General features: G+C 41.6%; 1 protein-coding gene across 1 annotated transcript in view; it reads left to right on the forward strand.

Annotated features, from left to right (window-relative positions):
* Window positions 1-25701, forward strand: part of STAG1 (STAG1 cohesin complex component) — a 149680-nt gene that overhangs the window by 113684 nt on the left and 10295 nt on the right. Inside the window, exons 15-28 of the mRNA XM_059479133.1 lie at window positions 1102-1219; window positions 2322-2425; window positions 5213-5305; window positions 5430-5519; window positions 5699-5902; window positions 7119-7189; window positions 10160-10247; window positions 11548-11628; window positions 17353-17445; window positions 20006-20180; window positions 20926-21065; window positions 21533-21634; window positions 23139-23287; window positions 24267-24395. Coding sequence (XP_059335116.1) covers window positions 1102-1219; window positions 2322-2425; window positions 5213-5305; window positions 5430-5519; window positions 5699-5902; window positions 7119-7189; window positions 10160-10247; window positions 11548-11628; window positions 17353-17445; window positions 20006-20180; window positions 20926-21065; window positions 21533-21634; window positions 23139-23287; window positions 24267-24395 — 1637 coding nt within the window. The remainder of the gene's footprint in view (window positions 1-1101; window positions 1220-2321; window positions 2426-5212; window positions 5306-5429; window positions 5520-5698; window positions 5903-7118; window positions 7190-10159; window positions 10248-11547; window positions 11629-17352; window positions 17446-20005; window positions 20181-20925; window positions 21066-21532; window positions 21635-23138; window positions 23288-24266; window positions 24396-25701) is intronic.

Genomic DNA, 25701 nt, shown 5'->3' on the forward strand with positions numbered 1-25701 from the left:
CCTTCTGTCTGCCACCTGAATGGATTTTTAGTTCCAGCTTCTTTCAAACTTAGATTGTAGAGTTCATTGTGTTTTACAGTGTGGAGCCCTTAGATGTGAGTGTGATTTGAGTTACTGAGCACTGACCTTGTCTGTCCTGAGGAGAAAAGAGACTCTGCTCCACTCCCAAAGCCAAGATCAGCAAAGTGCCTCCCATGCTGCTCCCTGAGGGTCACTTCTCTCTCAGGGCCAGTTTTGGCTATTGTTGCTTTTGAGAGAGTTGTTGGGAGCCAAGTAGAATATCCTGACTCCAATTTTAGTAAAGAGCTGGAGAATTGGGAGTTTGCCTGTGGGTGGGATGAGTTAAAGCTGCAGCCTGGGGTGCATTCAAGGGAGTGAGCCTTGCCCAGCAGCAGTAACTCTGGGACATTTTGCCTAAAGCTGTCAGAAACAGAGGAGAGGAATGTACTGACACCTCCTCTCTGCACTCAGGGATGTTTTCCAGCTAAGGAGTCAGTCCCTGGCAAGCACAAGCTGTGTGTTGTGCTTGTTACTTGTTGGTAGTAGTTAAAGATAAGTTTAGAAAACAGCAGAAGCCTATGGGTTATTTTTCTCACTTTACAACAGTTGTGTTAATTCACATGAAAACATTTTTTTTGCAGTTGAAGTTAGTGTTAAATCTATAGCCTGTGAAATCACCAGGATTTTTGCTCCCCTTTTTTGAGCACATAGAAGGATGAAAACCAATTGCTAGTTCAAAACAAGTACATTACAACTCTCATGCCTTACCATCTCTCCTTTTTGTAATGCAGTGAGAAAGTGAGAGAAGGTAAGTTTACAGCTTCTGGGTCAAAACTCTGGGAAAGATTTTTCCCAAACAAGCAGCTTTGTGCAAAAGAAGCTCAGTTTGGTTTTATTTAGTTCCTGTTAAAGCATAACCCCATTGCACTGGTGTCATTCATTTGGGAGAAAACCTTCCTGAATTAGTTTCAAACTGAATCTTCTTTCCAACTAACGTAAGATATGTGCCCAGGACAATCTGTGTGGCCACATGATTATGAAAGTTGAAGAACTGGTGCTTAATACCAAGAGCTGTACTGATGATTGCTTTGGATTTTCTAGTTGCATGAACATGCAGCCTATTTGGTGGACAGCTTGTGGGAGAGCTCTCAAGAACTGCTGAAAGACTGGGAATGTATGACAGAATTGCTCTTGGAGGAGCCAGTCCAAGGAGAGGAAGGTATTGGCTTAACCCTCTGCTTCCTTGACGTTGCGCAGTATTGTTAATTATTCTTTAAATACCTCTGCCACCCATAGTGAAACATCTTTTATGTTGTGGTTTGTTTGGAAAGCATATTTGAAGATTTTGAGTTAATCTGTTTTTAATGTACTTTCCTTCAAAAGCAGCAGTTTGTACTCTATTTTTCTTTTTTATTGTTCTCTGGAGGTTTTTTTAAATCAAATGTACTCTACTGTGGTTCCCTAATGTTGTAGGGAGTTTACTCAAGTCTTAACTTGATTTTGTCTGAATGTTTAAATAACTATTTCAATGAATTAAATAGCTAAGACAATTTTGAATAAACAAGCACTTAAGGTGATGCTAGTTAATATGGGACTTTTCCAGGTAATGTGAATGCTCAAGAGAAAAAACAAAGGGGATTATTTCACCATTGGTTTCAGATTTCCTTTTGCTGATAATAGACCTGGCTGCACAAAGTAGCCAGGGAGACTTGGGGGCAAAGTGTCCTAAGGCTAATGAGTGTCATTCAAGATCCTTTATAATTCCCCAGGATTCTCCTGCTTCAGAGGCCTTCACAGAGCTTAGGTGTTTGAAAAATCAATGCTCCTGGCAAGGTGTGCTCATCATGTCCATGCTTCAAAGGCTGGCCTGTTGGTTTGCACCTGCTACAGTGGGGGTATTTATAGGGTAATTTCATTAGGAAATTGATTCTGCTTAGCCTAGTGGGGTTTGAGCCTCCAAATGTGAGCAGAAGCACTTGCCAGAGAGCAGAGAATTTATGAGGAAGTGACAGTGAATTGTCTGTCACTGTTTCCCTTCTGTGACCCTCCCTTATTTTGTAGATCTTCCTTATGTTCCCCTTCACTGATCCTTTTCTCCAGCCTGCATTTCTCTGGGCTGCTTTCACTTCTACCGTGTCCATTTTTCGAGGTCATGAATGGCAAATCAAAGAGGCGGCAGGAGAGCCTCAGTGAATGTGCCAGTGTGCCTTGTGTGTGGTGTGTGTGCTGCCCTGGTGCTGTGTGCTGCCCTGCTGTCCCACACTGTCCCCCTGGTGCTGCCTTGCCCCCAGTGATGCCTGCTGTCCCCGTTGTCCCCGCAGCGATGTCGGACCGGCAGGAGAGCGCCCTGATCGAGCTGATGGTGTGCACCATCCGACAGGCTGCCGAGGCACATCCCCCCGTGGGCAGGGGCACCGGCAAGAGGGTGAGTGGGGCTGCAGCTGCCTGCTGCCACCAGAGCGTGGAGGATATTTGTGACACCACTTTGGACACTCCTGTTGTAGAGTTTTTTAATTGGTGTTTGCTGTTTCATCTGAACACTTCTAAGAAAAATATTAGAAATTCTGTTTCTGGACATGTTTGTTTTTCTCTTTAATTTTGGGCGTTGCATGGCCAAGTTAAGCAATATAAATTTTCAGCATAAAAGTCTTTTCTTGTTATATTTTTGGATGTTCTTTTTATCATATCTCTGCCTTATATTTGTAATGTACCCACATCATTAGCCCCTAATGTTAAACCTAGATAAGAGTAGAAAGTGTAGGAGCAGAGCAGGCTGCCTCTGACTGTCTTCCATAAAAATGAATGTGCTGCTAATGCTAATATGGACATAAAATTTGCAGAAATGTCAACAGGATCTTTATCATGAAGGTTTTAAGCACGGGAGCAGGTACTGGGAGTTGGTGCCCTTTCTGTGCTTGGTTGTTTTTGAGAGCTGACTGGACAAAGCCCTGATCCTCCTAGTGTGGCCCCTGGGCTGGCTCTGCTTTGAGCAGGAGGGGTGGGACTGGGACCATTCTGAATGTGTCTGTGCTTTTAGACATCCGTCCCCTTAGGCCTCTTCCATGGAGTGCCCTAAAAATTTCAGAACTTTACATTTTGAACAAATTGCCTCTTTAGCTTATTTTATGGGGACTGTTTGAGCACCAGTGGAAGGCCATTCCTAAGGCTGGACATGCAGTTTTAAACACTTCATTCTAAGTCACAGGGTCAGGGTAATAACAGGCTTTCAGCTGTATTTTCCATAAATACAGCATCCATGTTCCAAAGCAGTCTCAGCTTTTTAAACATATTCACCTGATTTTTGGTAGTCCCCATCTTATTTAGGATAGGCAAAAGTGGAATAAACCCACATGAACAAATGGTTCTTCTTTTAGCATCCATTCTAAATAATCATAACTAGTTTGTTAAAGCCACAGATTTAATAAAGATGAAATCTGGAGAGTCTTGGCATTCTCGATTGCTAAAATAATACAGTTACTTCTGATTTTTTAATGTGCCAAAGCAGATTAGTCTCATGTCCAGAAACAGCATCCCAGGAAAAGCTCCAAGAAGCCATCAGTTTAAACATGCTTTATGTACTTTAATTTATAAAGCACATTCTTAGGAATTCCTAATTTATTAAAACATTTCAGGATTAAGGAGGGAATCCATGAAAGCACTTACTGAAATTTACATAAGCATGTCTTATCTTTTGTTACAAAAACTGCATGGTAAGCACAAGTGTTTTGTCTCAAGCTGCAAACCTTTCTAACAGTCAAAGTGACCTTTAAATTAAAAAAAAAAAAAAAGTTGGTATTTTCTGTTTGGAGCACTAAATAATGTCATTATTAACTTTCCAGGTATTTTCTCTTTCTCAAGAGATCTACACCTCAATTCACTGAAGTTCAACAAATTCCTTAGTCTTAAGTTTTTAATGTCTGTATTTAGAGCCAAAGAAAACAGATCAGTAAAACAAATTCCACCTTCTGAAGGATGATCAAAAGAGCCTGGAAGTCATGCTGGGGACACAGATCAATTCCCAGTGCCAGGGAACAGCCATATTTGGTCCCCAGAACATTCTGGGCTGTCAGGGTTGGGATTCTGGCCAGAGTTTGCCCTGCTCTGAGCTTGGCTGGTGCTGCCCTGGTGGGTGTGCAGGGCCTGAGGCTGCTCTGGAGCCATCTCTGCACCTTGCACTGTGCAAGTGGTGACTTGTCCTGGTCACTGATCCATTCCCCCCACTTCCATGGCTGTTTTGGGTTCCTGCTGGCACAGTGCCTGGCATCCAGGCACATGCCTTGTGTCCAGCTGCTCCTCCTCCCTTGCAGAGCCAGGAGAGGTGACACTTAGCTTTTGCTTCTTTTTACTTTGACCATATGCTGTGGGATGGTAACTGCAGGGTTCTCTGCCTTGTCCCTGGAGATTCATCCTGTCTCACAATCCCACCAACTTCTCTGAGTTGAAAGGGAGCAGATTTCTAATTAAGCACTCACCTTCTTGTGAAGTAGTTTCTCCTCTGACTTTAGCTTGTAACCCTTACTGTGCAGTCTGGCTGATTGGCTACATGTGAATCATTAGCTAACTTCAGTATTTTATTATCATTATTTGTTCTCAGAAGTATTCATTTCTTTCCTAAGCCAGGAAGCCAGATCTAGGCTTTGATAAAGCATGCTGGTTTGATTATTGTCTCTCTGTTCAAGGGGGTTTTGTTCTGACAGCATTAGTTCTTCAGTACCTCGCTGTGAACTTGGATGCACGTTCTCACTGAGAATTCCATTCCATTTAGAGAGGAGGCCACGAATCTGCTAATGGAAATCATTGTTACAGTGTGGTTTGGTTTTGGTTTTCTTAATTATACTTCACTTTGCCCTGAGGTCTTACATTAATGCTTGGTTTAATGTGTGAAAGCCAGAGTTCAGTACAGTTGGAAGCAATAGCAAAAATTCCACTGACTGGGATTATATTTGAATTTCAATCCTAAAAAGATGTTAATGTGTGGAAACAGTGTCATACTGGGTGATACAGTATTTTCCTTTGTAATCACAGCTGCTTAGGACACACTCTTTAATCACTCTTCAACCCAAATGTGTTTTGATTTTTTTATTCCCTCCTTGTTTGATTTATTAAAAAATACACTTGCATGGGTTTTTGCTTGTAATACAATGTTTAGAAAAGTTAATGAATGCTATATGCAGAAAATGTATTTACTATAGTTACATTTGATCACTTCCAGGTCTTGACAGCAAAAGAAAGAAAAACTCAGATAGACGACAGAAATAAATTGACTGAACATTTCATTATTGCACTTCCCATGCTGCTATCAAAGGTACTGTTTTCAACAAAATAAATCTTTCACTGGGATTTACAGCTGTCTTTAAACTTTCTCATTCTACAGTGCAGGGGTTTATTTTCACTTCCCTGTTGTCTGTTTTGTTGCCATGATGTTCCAGTATTCTGCTGACGCTGAGAAGGTTGCAAACCTCCTGCAAATCCCTCAGTACTTTGACCTGGAAATCTACAGCACAGGCAGAATGGAAAAGGTATTGTGCCTTGGGCAGGAGGTGTGGCTGCTCTCAGGTGTGAGCCCTGTTCAGCCCCACAGTGCTGTGCCTCTGTTTGGCACATGAGCAGTGCAGCCTTGGGTGGGTGTTCTGGCAGTGGCTTTGCTCAGTGTCATTGTCCCATTGAGGGAGAGCTGAAGTTCTTTTCTGCTCTGCAGCATCTGGATGCCTTACTGAAGCAGATTAAGTTTGTTGTGGAAAAGCATGTGGAATCAGATGTTTTGGAAGCCTGCAGCAAAACCTACAGCATCCTCTGCAGTGAGGAATACACCATCCAGAACAGAGTTGACATAGCCCACAGCCAACTTATTGATGAATTTGTGGATCGATTCAACCATTCTGTCGAGGATCTACTGCAGGAGGTTTGTTTTCTTAAAATTGTTGAACTGCCTAAAATATGGTAGGATAGGCTACAGAAAAACATTCTTAGCAAGCCATGAAATGATCCATCTGAAGATGTAGTGCAGCACCAGCTGTTTTATAATTATTTGGAGCCACTTCTCCCTGTGGAAAGTCCCTTACAGTAGCCATTAAGCCTTCAAATCATTGGTCATGTGAAACAAGACTGTGGGACAATCCTGCTTCTGAAAATTCAGTTGAGTATTAAAACAGTCCACATAAGGAATTAAGTGGATGAATGGATGAAAGATGATGAAAAGTACAGAGGAAGTTGCATTTACATTAATGTTTTTAGTGATTCCCATAGTCCCAGATGCATATGTAGGCAGCAAAATCAAGATTGGATTATGGTTTGAATAGAAGAGAGGATTTAAGAAAATATATATAATGGCATGTTAAAAGAGCCCTGGAAAGAGTAAAAGATACAGGTTGGAAACCTGGAAGAATGAGAACAGCAGTAGCAAGGATTTAAAATTATGGCCTTTTGTGATACTCTTTTTTAAGTGATATTTGTTTGAATAATTTATTTTAATGAGTCTATTTCATCATTGTAAAGACATTTTAAATTTAAAAAATTGCCTAATGGTGCCTAAGTAATTATCTGGGCTGATAATGAGAGAAACACTGATTGACAATTGCATCTGAAGGCAGGAAGGTGTTTTAATTGTTAGCCTTTTAGATGGAAAAGAAATTATCCAAGTGAGATGGAGAAGAATGGTTGCAAGTGGGTTTCTTATTTTAGAAAATTGCTGGAAAAATTAGGGCTGAAATACCTTATTTTCACTTGATTCACTAAGGAAATTTGCTGTTTAGTTTACAGAAAATTCTAAAATTGTGCTGTAGCATGTTCATCAGCTAGTGATTAAAGCTGGTGGTGCAGTCCTTTTTATAAAATAAGATAGAACTCAGATTTTGGTCTTGGGAATGTTTTCTATTGCTAAAGGGTACAGGTTTGGATATTACCACAGTGATAATGCTGAATATTGTCAGATGAACTTGCTTGTTTTTTAGTGCTATGCAGTGGCTACTTAAATATTATGGAATCTACGTAAAAGTCACTGGAAATTTTGGAGGTGGTTTTGATATCAGTGTAAACCCCTAAGAAGCTGCTCCTGCCTGTGCAGTAATGTACTGGGCTGAATTGCTGGATTCTCCTCATGGATTGCCTTTCATTTGCAGGGAGAAGAAGCTGATGATGATGACATATACAATGTGCTCTCCACACTGAAGAGATTGACATCTTTTCACAAGTAGGTGGTGCCTTCCCTCACAAATTTGTGATGTTAATTTTATCCTTTCAGCAAGTATCAGCAGTGTCAGGTGTGGGGAAATGAGAAAACACATGGCCTGAAATCTGAAGTGGAGATGGAAGAGTGACTGGTGGAGTTTGTCAGTGCAAGTGACACTGGTTGATCTGGTCCTTGCTCAGTTTGTGCCATGACCTTTGCAGATGGGATTTGCAAGTGGCACCTCCTCCCTTGTTCCCAGTGTTCTTATACCCATGAGTAAATTACTACAGGTCCTGCTCTCCCACAGGACAGAGTCAGAGCACAAGGGACACTGTGCTTTGGGCATCAGCTTAGGGAGCCTACAGGAAGCTGTTTCTCAATGCCTTTGAGCTACTTCTCCTCAAAATTATGGAATTAATTAGTAGTAGTAAAGATAATAATTAGTAGTTCATGGTGAGAGCATGGAAGATGCATTTTCTTCCTACAGTTGAATTGTTGGCCAAATTTCCCTTTGTGGATTGCACAGAATCTCCCTCACCAGGCACAAATCAGCTTTTCAGGTTCCTGCTGCTCTCAGACCTATGGGCATCCTCAGCATGTGCAGAGCAACCTGGAGAACTTCACTGGAACTGTGAATTCTGGAGCACAGCACAAAGGCCTGATCTGCCCTCTAACTGCAGGAAGCACTTTCTCCTGTCAGCATGAGAGAAAGTTTCATGTGCAGGTGGCAGAGAGCCACAAATCATTTCTTCTTTATCACAGTGTGGGAGTGATGCTAAATGAAACCTTATTAGAGAAATTAGACTGTGTCAGTAGCACAGCTGCTCAAAGCCCAAGGTACAGCTTCCCTCTCTTTGTGCATCTTGAAGAAGTGAAGCAGTTTGGTGGGTGGAAAGGTCACTTCTCGGAAAAGAAACTTTTCTAAGCTGTTTTATGCCACATTTGAGAAACACCATGAAACTGGTACCTTTACTTCACCTGCCTCTTGTCTGGCAGAAATGTGCCCCAGCAGACAGGGCTGTCCATAAGAATTAAATGATGAAATACTTGGATGAAATACTGGAACTTGTTTTCTGAAGTCCATGAATAGTCTGACATGGAAGGAACTAAGGGAAAATTGTGTTGTGTGAATTTTCTTCCTGAACCTCTGTGGAGAATTGTGTGGTGTCCAAGATCCCTTTTTAACTACGATTTTGATGGCTAAGTAGCTCAAAAGTGATAAAGAGGTACCAGAATATGCCTAACTGTAATGTAGAGGCTCTGCTTTAAGAAAGTTTCAATTGAAAGGCTGTGTGTAAATTGTACATAGTTAGAATTTTTCAGCTCTGGAGGCTGAAGAGGGCTGAAGAGCCCTTCCTGAGCTCAGCTGTAAGGCAGAGGGCAGGGAGCTGAGTGTCCCCAGCTGTGAGGACATGGCCCCTGTGCTGGCTGCCTGATGGGGAATTTCTGAACTGAAAAGCCAGGAATGAGACAGTTTTTCCTTTGATATTCTCTGTAGGATAATCTGTGCAGGTATCTGCCTCTGCACACCAAGGAGACTTTGCAGCTTTAATTACAGTGCTGTAATTAAGGAAGTACCACTCTGCCTTGCTGGCAACCCTGTGATTCATGGAAGCAGCATCTCTGTGCTTAATATCTCCAGTCAGAGGCAGCTCTCTGGCAGCCTCTAATTTATCCATGAAACATTTTATTTTAGTACCTCAAAGACCATCTAAGTCCACAAAATATTTTTTACGCTTTTTACATTTTTAGTTCCAATATTTTTTTTAAGTGTTCCTGGTTTTCTCTTTGTGGATTTGAACTGGGAGTTAAGGTGCACCCTGGCTTTAATGGCCCAGCCCTGGAGTGCACAGGGCACTCTGATGGCTTTCTGTGAAGCTCTTACCAGTGCCATTTTCCAGGGCTGGCTTGCTGCAGCATGGGAGGTGTTTCATGGCAGGGCCTCCAAAAGGACCTGGGCAATGCCAGTGCTGAGTTCAGCCTCTGGCCCTTTTGGACCTAGGGAGCTTTTCCTTCTGGCTGAGCAAGGCAGTTAATGGTCTGACCCAGGGCAGGCACTGGGGTGGGTGGAGGAGTGAGCTTGGCTGGGTGATCCAGGTGCTGGTATGAGTCAGATGCAAGAGGCTGCTGCATCCAGTTGAGACTCCCAATTCAGTCTCAGTATCCCTCCTTCCAGGTGAGCACTTCAATCAGCAAGTTTCTGAGTATTCTGAGCTGGCTTGCTCTTTTATTGACATATTACAAACTGTTTCAAATTATCTCAGTTTATTTCCACTGCAGAAAAATGTTTTAAATGTAAATTTACTTGCTGAGAGAGTATTTTTCTTCAGGCAACCTGATGTTTTTCAGTTGCTGCTGTATTTCTCACTTCTCTATTAACCAGCCATTTCATGAGCTGTTGAGGTCTGTAAGGCTACAGCCTTACAGAGTATTTGTCCCTAATTTCATTTTTATTCCTCTCACTGATGAAATCAGGTTGGTGCAACTGAAATGTTGCCACCATCTCTATCTCATGTCCATGTGTTATATGGTCTCACTTGAGGTATTCAGGGTATTTATATCTAGTGGTCATGTGTCTTATTTTTTTCCAAATAAGACAGTAGAAAAATATACAACTTTATTTTCCTTAAAGCCATTTTTATTCAGTAGATATTGATAGAGCTTGGCTGTAGTTTCTACTGCAATGCCAGGGAAGGGTTTTCTGGAGTTCTGTCAATGTTTCCAAAAGAGGAACGATAACTTAGAGAGAGAAGCAGCAGCTATGCTTAAGTAGCCTTTATAGGTGTATGATATGGAGAGAGTTTATCTGCTCCCTAAAATATCCCATGTAGTAAAACATTTTTCCTGGATTATCAGAAAGCCTGACTTGTGCTTTTAGCGTGGAGTGAGGTGCTGTGCAGCTGCTTGGTCAGCTGTGGAAACCACCAAAGCTCTCTGGGCTGGGGGTTCTGAGGAACACAATTAATCCCTCTTGATTTTCTCTCGTTCCAGTGCTCATGATCTGACCAAATGGGATCTGTTCAGTAACTGCTACAGATTGCTGAGAACTGGAATTGAACACGGAGCTATGCCAGAACAGGTACCCTTAACAGCACCTGCACTGCATCACTGGGGTGTCTGAGGTTCTAAGGAGTCTGCTTGTACAGAAATTCAGAAGTTCCATGTATGATTTCTGAGCTTCTTCCCTCACCTTTCTCATTTGGAAAGTTGGGAATAGCTGATGTTCCTGACTCTGAAAAGCAGTGCATCAATCCTGATGTTTACACTGAAACCCAACATTGTAAGCTTTGGCTGCAATTAGAATGATCACAAATTATTATTGTGCATGGAAGGTAAGATGAAAGTTTATGAAAACCAGGAAATTAGAACATCCTAGTGGAGTTCTTTTAGGGAACACATCTGGGACTTTGTTCCCTCAGAGTTCAGTTTTTGTTTCTCATGGATGAGCACAGGAGCCATCTCATATTCTCCCATGACTCCTGTTCAAACTGCAGAATTCCTACTTAAGCATTTAAACATTTTAAGTTTTTATTTTGTTTCAGTTAGAAGCCAGTTGTTAATTCTAGCTCAGTTTCATTTAGAAAAAATAAATTCTCATGAAATTCTGAATAAGAATTTTGTAGAAAGGACCCTAAGAGGAGGCATTGCCACACAGTGAGTGAAAGTCCTCTCTCTGCCCTTGCTGCTTTATGCTGGAGTTGTGCTACTGGAGAGGCAGGGCTGGCAGATAAAACCTGTCCCTGCAGCTGCCAGCCATCCTCAGTTTCTGGGTCTGACAGTGTGTGGCTCTCCAAATGCCTCCATAAGATTTTAGGGAAAGGTGCTGAAATCTGAGCTCTGCTCAGCATTTCTTCCTGCAGGCCACCCTGAGGAGTTTGGCAGTTGTAGCACCTCCTCTGGATTTGAGCTGTTCAGGAGACATCATGGATGCTTTATATGACCCTGGTCTTCTCCATGGGACAAGTTGTATTTTCTCCCTTTTTTTAGCAATTGGGCTACATGTTCATTTTCCAGTGGAGCAGATTTTTAATGCTGTTTAATAGTGAAACCAGATATAGAGATATTTCAACAGATTGCTTTTGATCTGAGAGATGTAGGTGTTGGGTTGTACTTCTGTCACACTGTGACATCCCCTCCTGCTGTATCCCAGTGCAGATTTCTGGTGTTTCCCAGACTTACACAGTATTTTTTTGCCTCTAGTAGGCTGATTTCTTACTGCACCAAGCCAACCAAGGGAAAACTTGATACCCTTGAAAATAAAAAGTGCTAAGAGCTGCTCCTGTCTTTTCAGCACAAAATGCCTGATAGATTTTCCATACAGTTCCTGCTGTGCCTGCTGTTAGCAGCATACTGAGATTCTGTGTGTTCTTGTGTTACAGATCGTTGTCCAGGCACTGCAGTGCTCCCATTACTCTATTCTATGGCAGCTGGTGAAAATCACTGAGGGCTCCCCTTCCAAAGTAAGTGGCCACTTGATCAAACAGATTTTACTGACAGACACAACTTACCTACAAAGGTGTTACACCTGATTTCTTTGTAACTTCCATTCTTGCCATCGTTTTATTGTAATTTATAACATATAAAATGTTGCTGTTCAGATTTGTTCCGTGTTTCAGGATCTATTTAACATCATGCATATGTCTAAGCAATGTAAATAGTTTTAATCAGGATTTTATAGCAGCTGATTATTATATTTTTATTGCAGAGGATAATTAACACACTTTATTGTGAGGACTGCAGTTTGCATGGCTGATAAGGAACGTTGACATGAACAGTTGTGAGCAATACTGTTGATCTGTAGACCACAGATAGCTTAATCTTGATGTGATAAGTTACTTTGCTTACTCTCTAATTACAGCCTTTATGTTGCAATAAAAATGGCAGGGCACAGGAAGTAACAACTGCTAATAAAAAGCAAATGCACACAAAGTATGGTCAGGACAAGGTGACAGGTGACTTTTCCAGGACCTTTCCTTAGGTCTTTTCTCAGTCAGAGGCCAGCATCCTGTTTTTTCAGGGCTTTTTCAAAAGTAATACATCAAATTAAAATGACATGAAAACTGAAGTAATAATTGTACTTCTCCATCAGCATCAAAAAGGTAAAGATGTTATATTGAAGTGCTACAAGACCTCCAAAGGGTCACTCCAGAATGGCCATGCCAAATAGAAGTCAGTTTGGCTTTGCCCCATGAAAATCATAATTACTGTCACCTAGAGAACTCCCAGCAATTTCTTATTTGGGGTTCCAGCCTCTACAAAATGAGTTTTGTGCATGCTTAGTTCCAGCATTAGTGCCCTGCAGCTCTTCAGAGTGGCAGCAGCCTCAGCTGAGGGCAAAGAGACAACCACAGACCTGCTGTGGCTAGAACACTTTGCTATCAAACTTTCCAGTTCACTGTGAAAATAGATCTGATCTGCACTGTATGTGGCATTTCATCCACTGGGAAATAATTTTGCCCATGGCTGGTTTATAAGTCATTATTAGGCTTGGGAATTGGTAGACATTAAAGGGCATCTATGTCTACCTAAACTTGCATGGTTTAGGTAGGCAAAGGCGTTAACAGAAGCATCTCAGAATGAAAAACATTTATTTCATGGGTATTTTGGAAGTATTCAGGCTTTTACAGCAACATTTCTGGCACAGCAGTTTAATATGTAAGTCCATGCAGGTTTCTAGGGCTACTTTGCTGTTTCTAGAATGATCTCAGGGCAGAGAGGGGTGATGGTGTATAGCCTCTCTAGTAGACCAATGGATATAGCTGCCAGAAGTAGAGAGGCTTTTGGACTCACAAGCCTTTCAGGTTTGAGATAAAAGCAGAAGGTTACAAAGCAAAAGACCAGCTGGAAGCAATTGCTTGGTTTCTATTTAGATACAAATGAGGTAAACTCTGACAGGGGAGGAAAAGGTCCTTGGACCTGTAGAGGAGGGGTGAGAGCAGGGAGGGGAGAGGCAGTAACAGAGTTAGGAGGAGAATTAGTGGGGAAGGAAGATAAAATATGAAAATGGAGAGAAGAGAATTTATAATATGTCATAAAACTGATCTTAAGTCTTTGTTTTTCTATATCCCATAGATTTATGAATTTTTGTTCTCAGGCTCATGTTCCAAAGATGATCTTTTAGCTTTCCCTTGAACAGTCAGGCTGAGAGATCAGAGATGCAGGGATTGATTTGTAAGAAATCTGCTGCCAGCTGGGTCATTTGTGTGACCTCGTGCTGGCAGTAGTAGCTGCTCTGTTTCACCTCATGAGGTCCCATTTAGGCAGTCAGTGCACAGGATGAAGTATAGGAACGTGTTGGAGTTGTAAGTACAGGAATAAAAGATGGAAACAAGTACAAGTATCTTGGCAAGTTTTACATTTGTTGTTTCATGTGTGCTTTGCATCCATCAGGTGCACCTTTCATTGCAGGGAGTTTGCAGGTGGGATGGGGAATTCTGGCAAGGTTTCCTTCAAAGTGAATTCTTTGGCTACAGTTCAGAATTGCTTGGTAATTTTTGTATCTTGTATTGATTCTGTGGTGGAGTCATACTTGACAACCATAGGCATACACTGGGAACAGAGACATTTTGCAATTAAGTTATTTTTTGTCTAATGTTCAAATGGCTTCCAAAATACAGCACTGTCCTGAGAGAGCTGCCCCTGTTTGGGAACTGTCTTGGGCATTATGGCCAAGCCAGGGCACATTAATTGCTGTGTGAGGGGTACCTCATATTCCAGCTGTTGGGCATGTTCTGGATCATGGCTCCCTACCTGATCCAGCTGTTTGGGACTGGAGCCTCCATGTGTGGCAGGGAAAAACTCAACTCTTGTGGTTTAAATCTAATTAGGATCAAGTCAGCTCATTGATATATTAACAGCACATAATTGACCTGCAGCCAGTGCCACACAGCTTCAGGATAACTATGAGCTCTACAGAATGCAGGACCAGAATATTGGACATTTCTAGAATGTTAATGAACACCTACAAATTCCAAACTTGCCCTTCAGCTGGTCACAGGTTACTGAAGTCTCCTCCCCAAGATACACACAAACAGCTCTTGTTTCTCCAGGCTGTTACCAGGGGGTGAGGTGCCCCTCACTGTTCAATATAATTTGTAAATAGAGCCAAAAGGAGTATCTTTGATACATTATTATCAGCATAAAAATGTATCAAAGACATTTTAGCAGGAGGGTGATAATAAATGGATATTTTAATTATTAAGAAAGTCCAAATTCTCTGCCCAACAATAAAGATTTCACCAGTTAAATACAGCAGAGAGTTGGGGCAGAGTTATTTTGAAACACTTCTTCAAGCTGTCCTGTGGAGAGAAGAGTGTCCTCTGGAGTCATCTTGGTGTCTAAAACTTGAAAGGAAAACTTGATTACTGAAAGGAAGGCTGCAGCAGGTATGAATGAAATGTGTAAACTTTGAAATATCCACAGTCTGTTGTAACCTTTGGTCTCCTTCTGTGTATATTCAGTGGAGGCTGAGGCTGTGGGGCTGTTTGTGCAAACTGGTGCTCTTTGGGGCAAGCAGTGCTGTACTGGGGGTAGAAAGCTCATCCTCCATAGCTTGTGGGAGCAGCCTGTTGTGGCCTGGAGGAAAACTCCTCAGGTGGAAAGGGGTTTGAGGGTGGTTCCAAGGGAAACTGGTCATTTCTCCCCTGGAGTTCTGTCATCTCTCAGTCTGGGGGAGCAGGGACAGTCCTGAGGCAGGAGACTTGGGGATTAGAGCAGACACTTGTTTCCACTTGGATTTCTTCAGCCATGTCCCAGGTACCCAGGACATTGTACTGTACTCTGTGTTTATGTACTGAGAAGGAAATACTTGCAGGACAATAGAGTCCTAAAACTAAAACAGTAAAAATAAAGCATGACTAGAGCAAGCATTGAGAGGTAGGACAGAGGTCAGCCAGTTATGGGTAAAGCAGCAGCCAGAGTAGCCAAATGCTTGGCTATGAGAGTGTGATCAGTGGGCAGAGGACTTAGGAGACCTGATTTAAAAAGGGGTTTAAAGAGCAATGTGGTGACTTGGTGACTTTTCATATTTATATGGGCATGATGACAGAAAGCAGAAGAAGCTAAAGGGAAGGAAAATGTCACAAGGAACAAAAGGTTGGACCATTTTCCACAGTTGGAGTGGAAGCTGAGGGTTCTTCAGCACTGTGAAGTTGAAGTTAATACTGCAAATAATAAGTACTTTAGAGGAAAAGCAGTGAGCACATAGGGAGAAGAGGATGGGGTTTGGGTGATGAACATAGCAAAAGCACAGCATTTTAAAATTACTTCAATGGAAAAAACAAGCTTTAATTTAAAGCTGGAAAGTATCTAAAGAATTGTAGACATGAGTCTTTTGAGCACCTGGGTTTGGGTTTGGGTGGTGGCACAGACTCCAGCCGTTGCTCTCAACAGCTCATTCTTGTTCCTGCCATGGAGCAGTTCAGTTGCAGAGTTGTGACCTCGTGGTTTTGCCTAACAGCCAACAGAATGATAAAATGGTTTCATATCAGCTTTTCAGCTGAAGGCAGATCAGGTACTCACACCTCAAGAGCCTGGGCTGTGCACCCCAGAATGCTCAAAGACTTGGAAATCTAATTTTTTTTTTTTCTCATTTTCTCTGTTGAAAAAAATTCCCACTTTTCAGTAGTCTGGGGATTTCTCCAAGCTCAGAAGAGTTCCAGATGGCTCCATTGCACTGTTCAGCTGGGCTTTCTCCTGCTGTCTGTAACTTTGCAATATGAATCTCTATCATGCTATGCTGTCAGGAGAGAGGGTAATAAATATCATGTACCTGCTTGTTAGTCACTTTGACAGAAAGAAAAATGGGAGACACACTCATTCCCTTTTTAACATGTATGTAGGTTTTTTCATGGGTTTTAGTTTCTCTGTTGAATTCATGGACATCTAAATGGAAGGTAATTGCAATAGAAAGTAGAAAGCAGGAAGGTGACTGTAATCCCAGTGCTTGAAGGGGTAAATCAGGTGATTGTGTAACAGGTGAACTGATAAGCCTGGGTAGAATCTTGGAGTGGGAGATAGAAAACACAGTTGGTACAAGGCTGAAGGGCCAACAGCTAAGATTGGAAGAAACACATCAATTTCTTGTTGATGAGATTGCATTTTTGACTGAGAAGAAAATCAATTGAAACACCAGTGTCTCTAAGACATTAATACCACATTGCATTTTAGATGCATGTTTGGATTTAATGTAACTCATATTCAATAGCTCAAAACAGATCCATATATTAAAGAAAAAATGTAGGTGAGCAATCCTTGCACAATGGAAGAGTTTCTGATGCATTCTGGCAGAGATCTGTTCTCTCCCAATAAAAGGGTCATTTTTATCAGTCATCTGGGAAGGCCCTGAAAATGGGGATGATATAGATCAATTAGTGAACAAAACACAATTTTAAATTTTTAAAAAGAGGCATCTTAATGCTGCCAAACGGGAGGTTTGTATCCAAGTTGTGATTAGAATAGAGCAGAACTGTCTTAGAGATTCTGTAATGCCAGGGTAATGCAGTGGCACCATGGCTGCATCATCAGAGAAAAACTGCTCAGGAATAGGAAGGTGAGGGAGTGCACAGACCTTGAGTGTCCATATCAGCAAATCCCACTCACTCCATTGGAAGTGATGAGAAATGCAGTGCTTTGGGCACACTCCGGGTGCTTGGGCACACTGGCAGTCCTGTGCTGTGCTGTGAACCAGCACAGGGAGAACATATGGACCACAAAAAGGCTCTGCAGTAAACACAGAACGAGAGCTCGTGGCAGGAAGCACAAGGAAAGCTAAAACCAGAACTGAGACACATGGGCTGAACAGCATCAGTAAAACATTTCTGCAAGGAAAACATTGCATGGGCACTATGTAGGTTCTTCACATTGCTTGGAGGTTGTTCTGCAGGACATTGCCTCTTGAGAGGGCTGTCCTGGGGGAAGGTCTGCAGAGCAGGGGCCAGCCATCCTACTGTGAATTCATCTCATTTCATTTCATTTGGGGTTCTTGTTTTCTTCTTGGTGATTGGTTCATCATCACTGTAAAACCAAGGCACTGTTTCTCTGTGTGTTCTTTTTGAATAGCTGATTTCTTTCACAGCTTTTTGTACAATGTATGAAGTCATCACCACCACTATTTCTTTATTTTGCTTCCATCAAGAAACTTCTTACTAATTTTTATATACTTTCTTTTTTAATCTTTACTCCAGGAGGACTTGTTGGTATTGAGGAAAACTGTGAAATCCTTCCTGGCTGTCTGCCAGCAGTGTCTATCAAATGTCAACACTCCAGTCAAAGAACAGGTAAAAGAAATGTCTGACTCTTAGAAAAGTGTGATTATTAAATTGTAGTAAAACTCAAGACTACACTACATCAAACTTAAAGTAAAATAATCTGTTCCTCTGTCTAAATAAATCTGAACAAGCAGCCCAGAAGAGCAGCTGTATTAACAGAACTTCCAAAGCACAGCTCATGACAAATTAACTTTTGATTAACAGTGAGTAAGGATTACCTGGATGCTCAGGCTCATTTCCAGCCCTCATGACTTCAGGCATCCAACTCAGTCACCTCAGATGAAAGACTTTTTCTGCAGACACTGGATTAAAAGGCAGTAGGCATTTCTATTTAAAAGGAAATAGGCACTACTGGAGGGTGACTGAGACTTCAAATGGGCTGAATATTTTTGGGTTTTTTCCCATTGAATCAAAGGGCTTGTTGAAATAATTAAATCTGTCTCTGCAGGACACAGTAGCTGGTTTGTTAGCTGAGATTATGTGAATACACACTGATTTATGTCAATGACATTTGTCTACAAATGGCATTTCTATCAGACCTCCCCAGATTTTGCAGAGTATAACTGATAACTGGCTTGAGTTTTTGGCCTGTGGTATTTAAAAGATAATACTTGTCAAAAGACACTTTTATTTCTTTGAAAGATAGCTCTGCTTAGCATTTACTCTCTGTTCTTCAGATTGCTAAATACAAACATTAAATGCTCAGAGATGTCAGTAGTTTATGTAGTTCTAAAAGACTTGTGTGTCATTGGCTTCCAGCTGATTTTACTTTAGTAATTTTGTTTTTTAATATTCAGAGTAGTTACTCTTGGCATATTATATTAATATTATATAATGTGAAAATATCTTCTAGCTGCATGCAAATACCTTCCAGCTCGAGCTGGACCTGCCATCCTTCCTGCCTCAGCAAATGGCAAATGTTCCTTGTCATTCCTGCTCTGGGTTTCTTCTTGAGGTGGATTAACATGGGTTTGTTCTCTTCCTGCCAGTGGCCACAATGGTTTTTTCATTGATAATTTAAACTTTGTTTAGAAGCTCCTTTGCAATTCCTAGTTGTGGGGAAGTTTTCAAGCCTCAGCCAGACAAACCCACACCCAGTCAGGCCCACAGAGAGTGAGTGTCCTGGGCAGAGTGGCTGGAGACTCCAAGGACCCATTCCAGCTGACTCTTCTATGATTTGCTTTTGTTTTCTTCCTTAAAAAGTATGTTTCTGTGAGTAGCAGGACTGCTTTTGTTTTACTGGATTTTTTTTGAGAATTATGTGCAAATTGTCTCCCTACCATACTTGATCCTTGCTCCAGATATTCTTTCCAGACAAAGTTGATGTCCATATCAAAGGAAGGAAAACTGTATGAAGTATTTAGAGAAACAAGACTGAAACATTTCAACTTTTCCATGAGTGTTTGAGGGAAATAAATATCCTGTGACTGAGCCCACTGCTGCCTTTATATTGGACAGAACTCAGCACCAGCAGTGCATTACTCATCTGCTCTTTTTTAGAGGTCTGCATTAGGAAGAGCTTCAGTTCTGTTTAGTATCAGGGGAGTTTAGAGCAGGTGAGATCATCACTGGAATGAATCACAGCCTTTGGATAAAAGGGAGAAAAATCCCAAATAGCAACATCTGTTCCTAAGGTCTCAACAGAACATAGTTTACAATGATGTGCATCTGTTCTTGCCTGAGTGTAGCTGATTCAGATTTTATAACATATTCCCAGAAATAAGGGAGCCACTAGGAAGTTCAGCATTTACTAGGAAGTTCAGATTTTATTTTGGAAATTTGTAAAGTTTTCAGAACCTGAGGTTAAAAATAGAGAAGCTATGAATAAAAAGGCTTTAGAAATGTACTGAATGTGATCAATTGCAGACAGCTGGCTGTGAGACACCAGCAGAAGCCATGTGGGGGCAAAACAGTGTTATTGCCATGCAGGAATGAGCCCTTGGAAGGAAGGAAGTTAATGACAGCTGCCTTCTTTCCTGTCTCAGGTAATGAGGCTATAATAGTAATGAGCATAAATCATGGACAATTCTGCCCAGATTGGCTTTTGTCTGGATTTGAAAGCTGTGCAGACAAACTTGGTTCTTTTTTTGCCAGAGCTTTTGATGAAATTCTGCAAAAATGTCCTTGCTGTGGCTGTTTGTCTGTATTTTTGGGGTCTGACAGTGACTCAGCTGGAATTTTCCCTCAGTGTTGTTCATGTTTTTACTTGTTTGATTTTTTGACTGTTTATTCAAAAGAGGTATGCTCTCTTTACTACAAATTTTGCTGCAGGCCTTGGATCAGAGGTAGATTTAGAGTTCTTTTCCTAAAGAAGAAATGGAAGTTTAATATGGGTGATGTGGGACATGGAGAAGGTAATAACCACAGTTCCTGACCTAGGAACCAAGGGCACAGCATTCCAAAGCAGAGGAAGCCATAATGGAATACTCTCACAGCACATAAACAGCTCCACCTGAGAACAGTTTAAGAAGCTGTTTAATAGTAGCAGAGGGTATCTGGAAATTAGATCAGTGGTACTTTGTTTTCCTTTCTTGACTTTTCACTGCATTCATTCTCTTGTGCCTTGCAGGCTTTCATGCTGCTCTGTGATCTCCTGATGATTTTTAGTCACCAGCTGATGACGGGAGGTCGAGAAGGGCTCCAGCCTTTGGTGTTCAATCCAGACTCAGGCCTCCAGTCAGAACTTCTCAGTTTTGTCATGGATCATGTGTTTATTGACCAAGATGATGAAAATCAAAGCATGGGTATGTTTAGCTTTTTTTTTCATACCAGACACAGAAGAAAGGAGAAAATAGAATTTTCTGATCAGTTTGTTCAGATGTTTTCAGAAGTATTCCTACTTTTTGGAAGGTCACTACTCTGAAGTTTCTTATATAAGTTGTGGAATATGCTTTTGTTATATAATAGCTATATTGAAGATTTTATTTGTGCAGTTTATTTTTCATTCACAGAGTAAAGCCTTGCATAGGGACTCAATATTTATGGCATTGCCATTCAGTGTTAATGCTTCTTACAACTGAATTTTACTTCCTGTTGTTCAGAGCATTGATTTCACATCTGAAAATCCAAGGCATGCAGAAGTACTGGTGCTTCTGATTTTTCTTTTGTTAAATATTTATAGCTTAGTCATGTTAATGGAGTCTCTGTGAAGGTTCTGTGTTTGAGAAGTTAAGCAAGAGCATTCAGCAAGAGTTCTGTGGCCTTTCACAGGGTTTGGGAAATAAATGACTCAGTTCCATGTGGATTATATCCAGGGTCTCTTGAGAATTATGGAGAGCAGCTTTGATCAGTGGTGTGTCATGTTCCTGAACTTCCCTGGAAGTTTCCAAGAAGGCAGGACTCAAGACTTACCACCTTTCATTTTAGCTTCTTCTCCAACAACCCTTCTTTCTTCATGTTCAAGAATTGATTTTTTTCTAAGAGCTCCCCTTTGATAATGTTGTTTTAGAACTTAACAGTTACTTACAAACATTCTGATGATGCTTTCAGAGGGAGATGAAGAAGATGAAGCCAACAAAATAGAAGCTTTACATAAGAGAAGAAACCTTCTGGCTGCCTTTAGCAAGCTGATAATTTATGACATTGTGGACATGCATGCAGCAGCAGATATCTTCAAACACTATATGAAGGTACAGGCCCTGCATCCTCCTGTCCTGTTCCTTACTCCACTTTTTGGCTGTAGTGAATTTCTTTCCCCTCAGTGTACAAGGAGCACACACCTCTGTGCTGGTGTCTGTTCACACCTGCTTCTTCAGGGGGTGTCGGATCAATGTCGTGTTGTTGCTTGGAATTGGCAGCCATGGGTCACCTTCATCAAGTGCTTAGTTTGGGGCAGGAAATGCTCTTTTGTTGGGTTTTCAACATGTTTGTTACAAAAGAAAATAAATACAGAAGTTCCCCACCTTATCACAGGGTTTGGTTTAAATTTTGATACTGAAATATTGCCCCCCACTCACATAAAAAATCTGGATTTGAGCAACTGCTGCCTTTTCAAATCAAGAATTAGAAGTAATCTTTCTCTTGGGAAAACTGTAAGAAATTGTATAAGAGATTTTGATTAAAAGTTTTTGATTTTTTTTTTCACATTTGTTTTTAGTACTACAATGACTACGGAGATATCATTAAGGAAACCCTGAGCAAAACCAGGCAAATAGATAAAATCCAGTGTGCAAAGACACTCATTCTCAGTTTGCAACAGGTAAGAGCATTGATTTTTTTTTTTTCTAGAAATGCCTCACTGCAAAAAGCCCTGGCCAGGATTTCCTCTGATGCACTTTACAGGGAAGCAGAAATGCTGCATTTCCTTAGGACATTCTTTTCATTTTCCTGCTCCCCAGTTCAGACTGTCACTGCCCCTGTGTCTCAGTAATCTCTGTCTCCATAGGCCCACACTGGCAAAGCTTGGGCAGGTAAAAATGGAAGGGAGGGACAGAAGAGCCTTGGAGGCAGTTTGGTCCAAGCTGATTCATGGCATTTGTTTATTGATCCTGAGTCAACAAGAAGAATTAGGATGGCTTTTTCTTCTTAACGTTTGCTGAAGTAATGCATCTTCCTTATACTTTGTCTAAATACTGATGAATTTTTCAAATTTCGAGCTAATTAAGTCTTCCAATACTGTTAGACATGTTTTTTTCCCAGAAAAATTCTCTTTACATCACCCAGAAATTACTGCCTGGTGATAAAATCTATCAAGCAACAGCACAAAGTGCACTAAATACCACTTAGGCCCTTGAAGTACCAGCTATAGCCATTGCACAGAGAAATTACTTCTGCTAATTAGATGCTTTCAAATGAGCTGGACCTCCCCAAATCCCTTCCTAAGGGATTTGCTGTAGCAATCTGGAAGCTGAGAGAGATCTGTGCAAACCTGAGAAAAACAGATGTGCTTCCAGAAGAGTCAGAGAGTGTCAAAGCAGCCCATGTCTGTATGACTTGGAGAGGAGGAAGCAGCTGCCACAGATCAGTCAGGCTGACAAAATTCCATGAAAAATGTAATGAGAGGAGCTCTTTGCAAGAGCCTCAGTGACAAGTAGCAGCCAGTGTGGATTTGTCAAGGAGGAATCCTGTCCAATTAAGCTACTGTCATTAATTACATGGTAACAGAGCTTGTGGAGATGAGAGAAACAGTGGCTGTAATGGAGCCTGAGTTAATATCCTCACAGGCACTGATTTAATATCCTCACTGGCACTGTCTGCCAGGATGCTCTCAGCAACCAGTGAGAGATGGGGTGTAAATGGCAGTGCCAGGAGAGGTAGAACTGGCTGGAAAAGCATCAAGCACTTCAGTACTGTGCTGGGAGAGCCTTGGAGGCAGCAGAGCTGGGCAAAGAGGCACTGAGGCTACAGTGGAGGAGCTGCAGTTCGGATCCCCAAATTCAGAGCACCACCAGTCTGATGGGTGATGGGGGTGCTAAGAGAACAGCACGAGAATGCAGGAGCTTCTTGATGAGTTGGGAGAATGATAGAGGGAATTCAGGGAGGGTGGGTGCAGAATTGCACCAAAATAACTCCACACAGGTACAAGATGGGGACAGCTGGCAAACAGCAGAGGGACAGAAGAAATTCTGGCAGGTGACAGGGACTCCATTGTGTCTCAGTCATCACAAAGGCCATTCTCAGATGGAGCAGGTTTAGAACCCAAGCCTTTCTCAATAAAAGTGTTTCCCAGCTCACAGATATCAACCTCTGAACTCTCTCTGCAGCTGTTCAATGAGCTTGTTCAGGAGCAAGGTCCCAACCTGGACAGGACCTCTGCCCACGTCAGTGGCATTAAGGAGCTGGCCCGGCGGTTTGCCCTCACTTTTGGCTTGGATCAGATCAAGACAAGAGAGGCTGTGGCCACACTACACAAGTGAGTGGTGGTAAATAAACTGGATTTTTACACTACTTCAGATTAAAACTCCTGTTCAGCATTCCCTTTCTCAGGATAATCTCAACAGGCAATTATATGGAATAATTCTATATTTTTTTCTACTTTAATTGGAGGGGTGTACATGTATGTAGGTAGAAAGGAAACAAACTAGCTGCTACCTAATTATTTATTGGAATTTATTGGCATGGTTATGTTTATCTCAGGTGGGTTGTGTGTAACAACTGAGTATGGTTCTTTGTTCCACACCAATGTGGATTCTGGAGGAACCAAGGGCTGTTATGTAAAGGTACTCTAAAAATCTTTAGGAAGTCCTTTAAAGTGGACTGAAAATGTTTATTCAACTGCTGCATAGAAAAGCATGGAAAGCTTCCGCTAAATTTAAATTATAACTTTGCCATGCCATAAAAAAGTTCAAATGCTAATGTTTGGTGTCTCAGAGACTCAGTCCTTGACACCGAGATCAGCACGGCTCGGTCAGGACGCAGCAGGCACTGTCCTCAGCCAGGCAGGGGACACTTGTGCCTTGCTGGGTGAGGGAAGGGACAGTGCTCTCTTCAGTCACAGATGACAGAGCAGAACCAAGCATGTCCCTGCTCTGGGGACTCAGTTCTCTGCTCTGGCTGCAGAGGTTGGCTCCTGTTTGATCTGACACATTCCATGGAGCTCCTGCTCTGCCCAGTTCCCTCTTACAGGGACTGGCCATGTGCTTATCTGAGGGGGTCTCACAAATCCACAGGGAACTCTGCATTCCCCTTTGTCCAAAAGCTGCTGTTTGCTGCTAATGGGGAATTACCTTGTGATGGGACCTGAGGATTCAAACAGTTTCATCACTCAGGTCAGATTTAGGGCAACTTGTTTGTCTTGGGTTGGGCTTCTTTTTCTGCTTTTTTGGGTTTGGGGATTTTTTTGGGGACTTTTGTTGGAAATGTCTGAATGTGTTAATATTTCTGTACTGTAGAGATGGCATAGAGTTTGCCTTCAAATACCAGAATCAGAAAGGACAAGACTATCCACCTCCTAACCTTGCTTTCCTGGAAGTGCTCAGTGAATTTTCTTCCAAACTCCTGCGACAGGACAAAAAGACTGTGTAAGTAATGCTCTGTTTTCTTCCCTGGCCTCTGTTAATCCCTGCACTGTGGGTTCCAACTCTTTCCTTTGAGGTCCCTACAATCTAACAGGGGCTACTGAAAGTCCCTGAAACATTTCACATACATACTTATTCATCTTTTTGTGTTTTAAAGTAATAAAACTAAATGGGAAAAGAAAAATCAGACTTGCTAATGAGGTGAGTTTGAGACCTCCCAAAACAATGTTATTTAAAATTTCTCATGGGATATTGAAAATAAAAAGTCCTTTTTTTTTGCTAGAAGAAAAGAAATTACACATCAGCAGTGCAGGGAATTTACAGGTTGTCACCACTGCAGAAACATGTTTCTGTCTTTATTTACAGAAATTGTACACCTATATTTGTTGTTTCTTTTCATATATTGGAAGAGGACTCCAGTGAAACATCAGCCAAGCACTATGTACTCAGTGTGGACCTAAATTCACTGAATAACTTTGTGACCAGTTTAGAAGTGCAGTTGCCAGATCTGCTGATTTATGGTTATAGGTGCCTTTCCAGTCAGTTCTGTGACCCCATTGAATGTTAGTCAACACAAAATCAACTGGAATGGCCTCAACTGATTCTTTCTGTCAGATCTTGCTGTGAAGGTTTGACAGATGCTTTTCTGTGAAGACATTTCTTTTAAAGGACTTTTCTATTAGGGTTAACAACTATGAACATTACAGCTTTGCAGTAAGAAATACAGCTTGGTTAACTTTGTATAATTTTTGTGTACACACTTGAACCAATTTCACTTTTTCATTGTATCGATAATTTCAAGTCACTGAACACTGTAGGGCAAACAGTTAAAGGAGCTAGGATATGGGATGATCCAGTTAGGCTGGCTTGGCACTCCATTTGTGCATCTGCTCTCCATTGTTATATCCTGGAATCTTGTCAGCCTCTATCCTCTTCCTCAGGACAGGACTTAAGGATAAAAGGATTTTATGGCTTGTTTTCTTAGCTGAGCTGTAGGTTCTCTGCAGGGTGGTTCAAGTGCCTCTGCCTGTTTCCTGTTGAATTTAGTGAAGTTTAGCCTTTCAGCAGGGTCAGCCCTTCCACAAGTTTCCAGTGTCTGATATTTAAAGTTACATCATGCTGCCCCTGACAGCTTCTGTTAACCTGAGCCTTTGAGTGAAATTCAGTTCTTTGGGACATTCTGTTCCTTCACCTTCCATGTTGCCATTTAAATTCTTTCTCAAAGGTTCCCCTGCCCACAAACACAACCAGTGGCTGTTCCTGCAGGAGTATAAGGATGTATCTATATCTATACCTGGGCTATGGACCT

Source organism: Ammospiza nelsoni, chromosome 10 (genome assembly GCF_027579445.1).
Source record: "Ammospiza nelsoni isolate bAmmNel1 chromosome 10, bAmmNel1.pri, whole genome shotgun sequence".
Lineage (NCBI taxonomy): Eukaryota > Metazoa > Chordata > Aves > Passeriformes > Passerellidae > Ammospiza > Ammospiza nelsoni.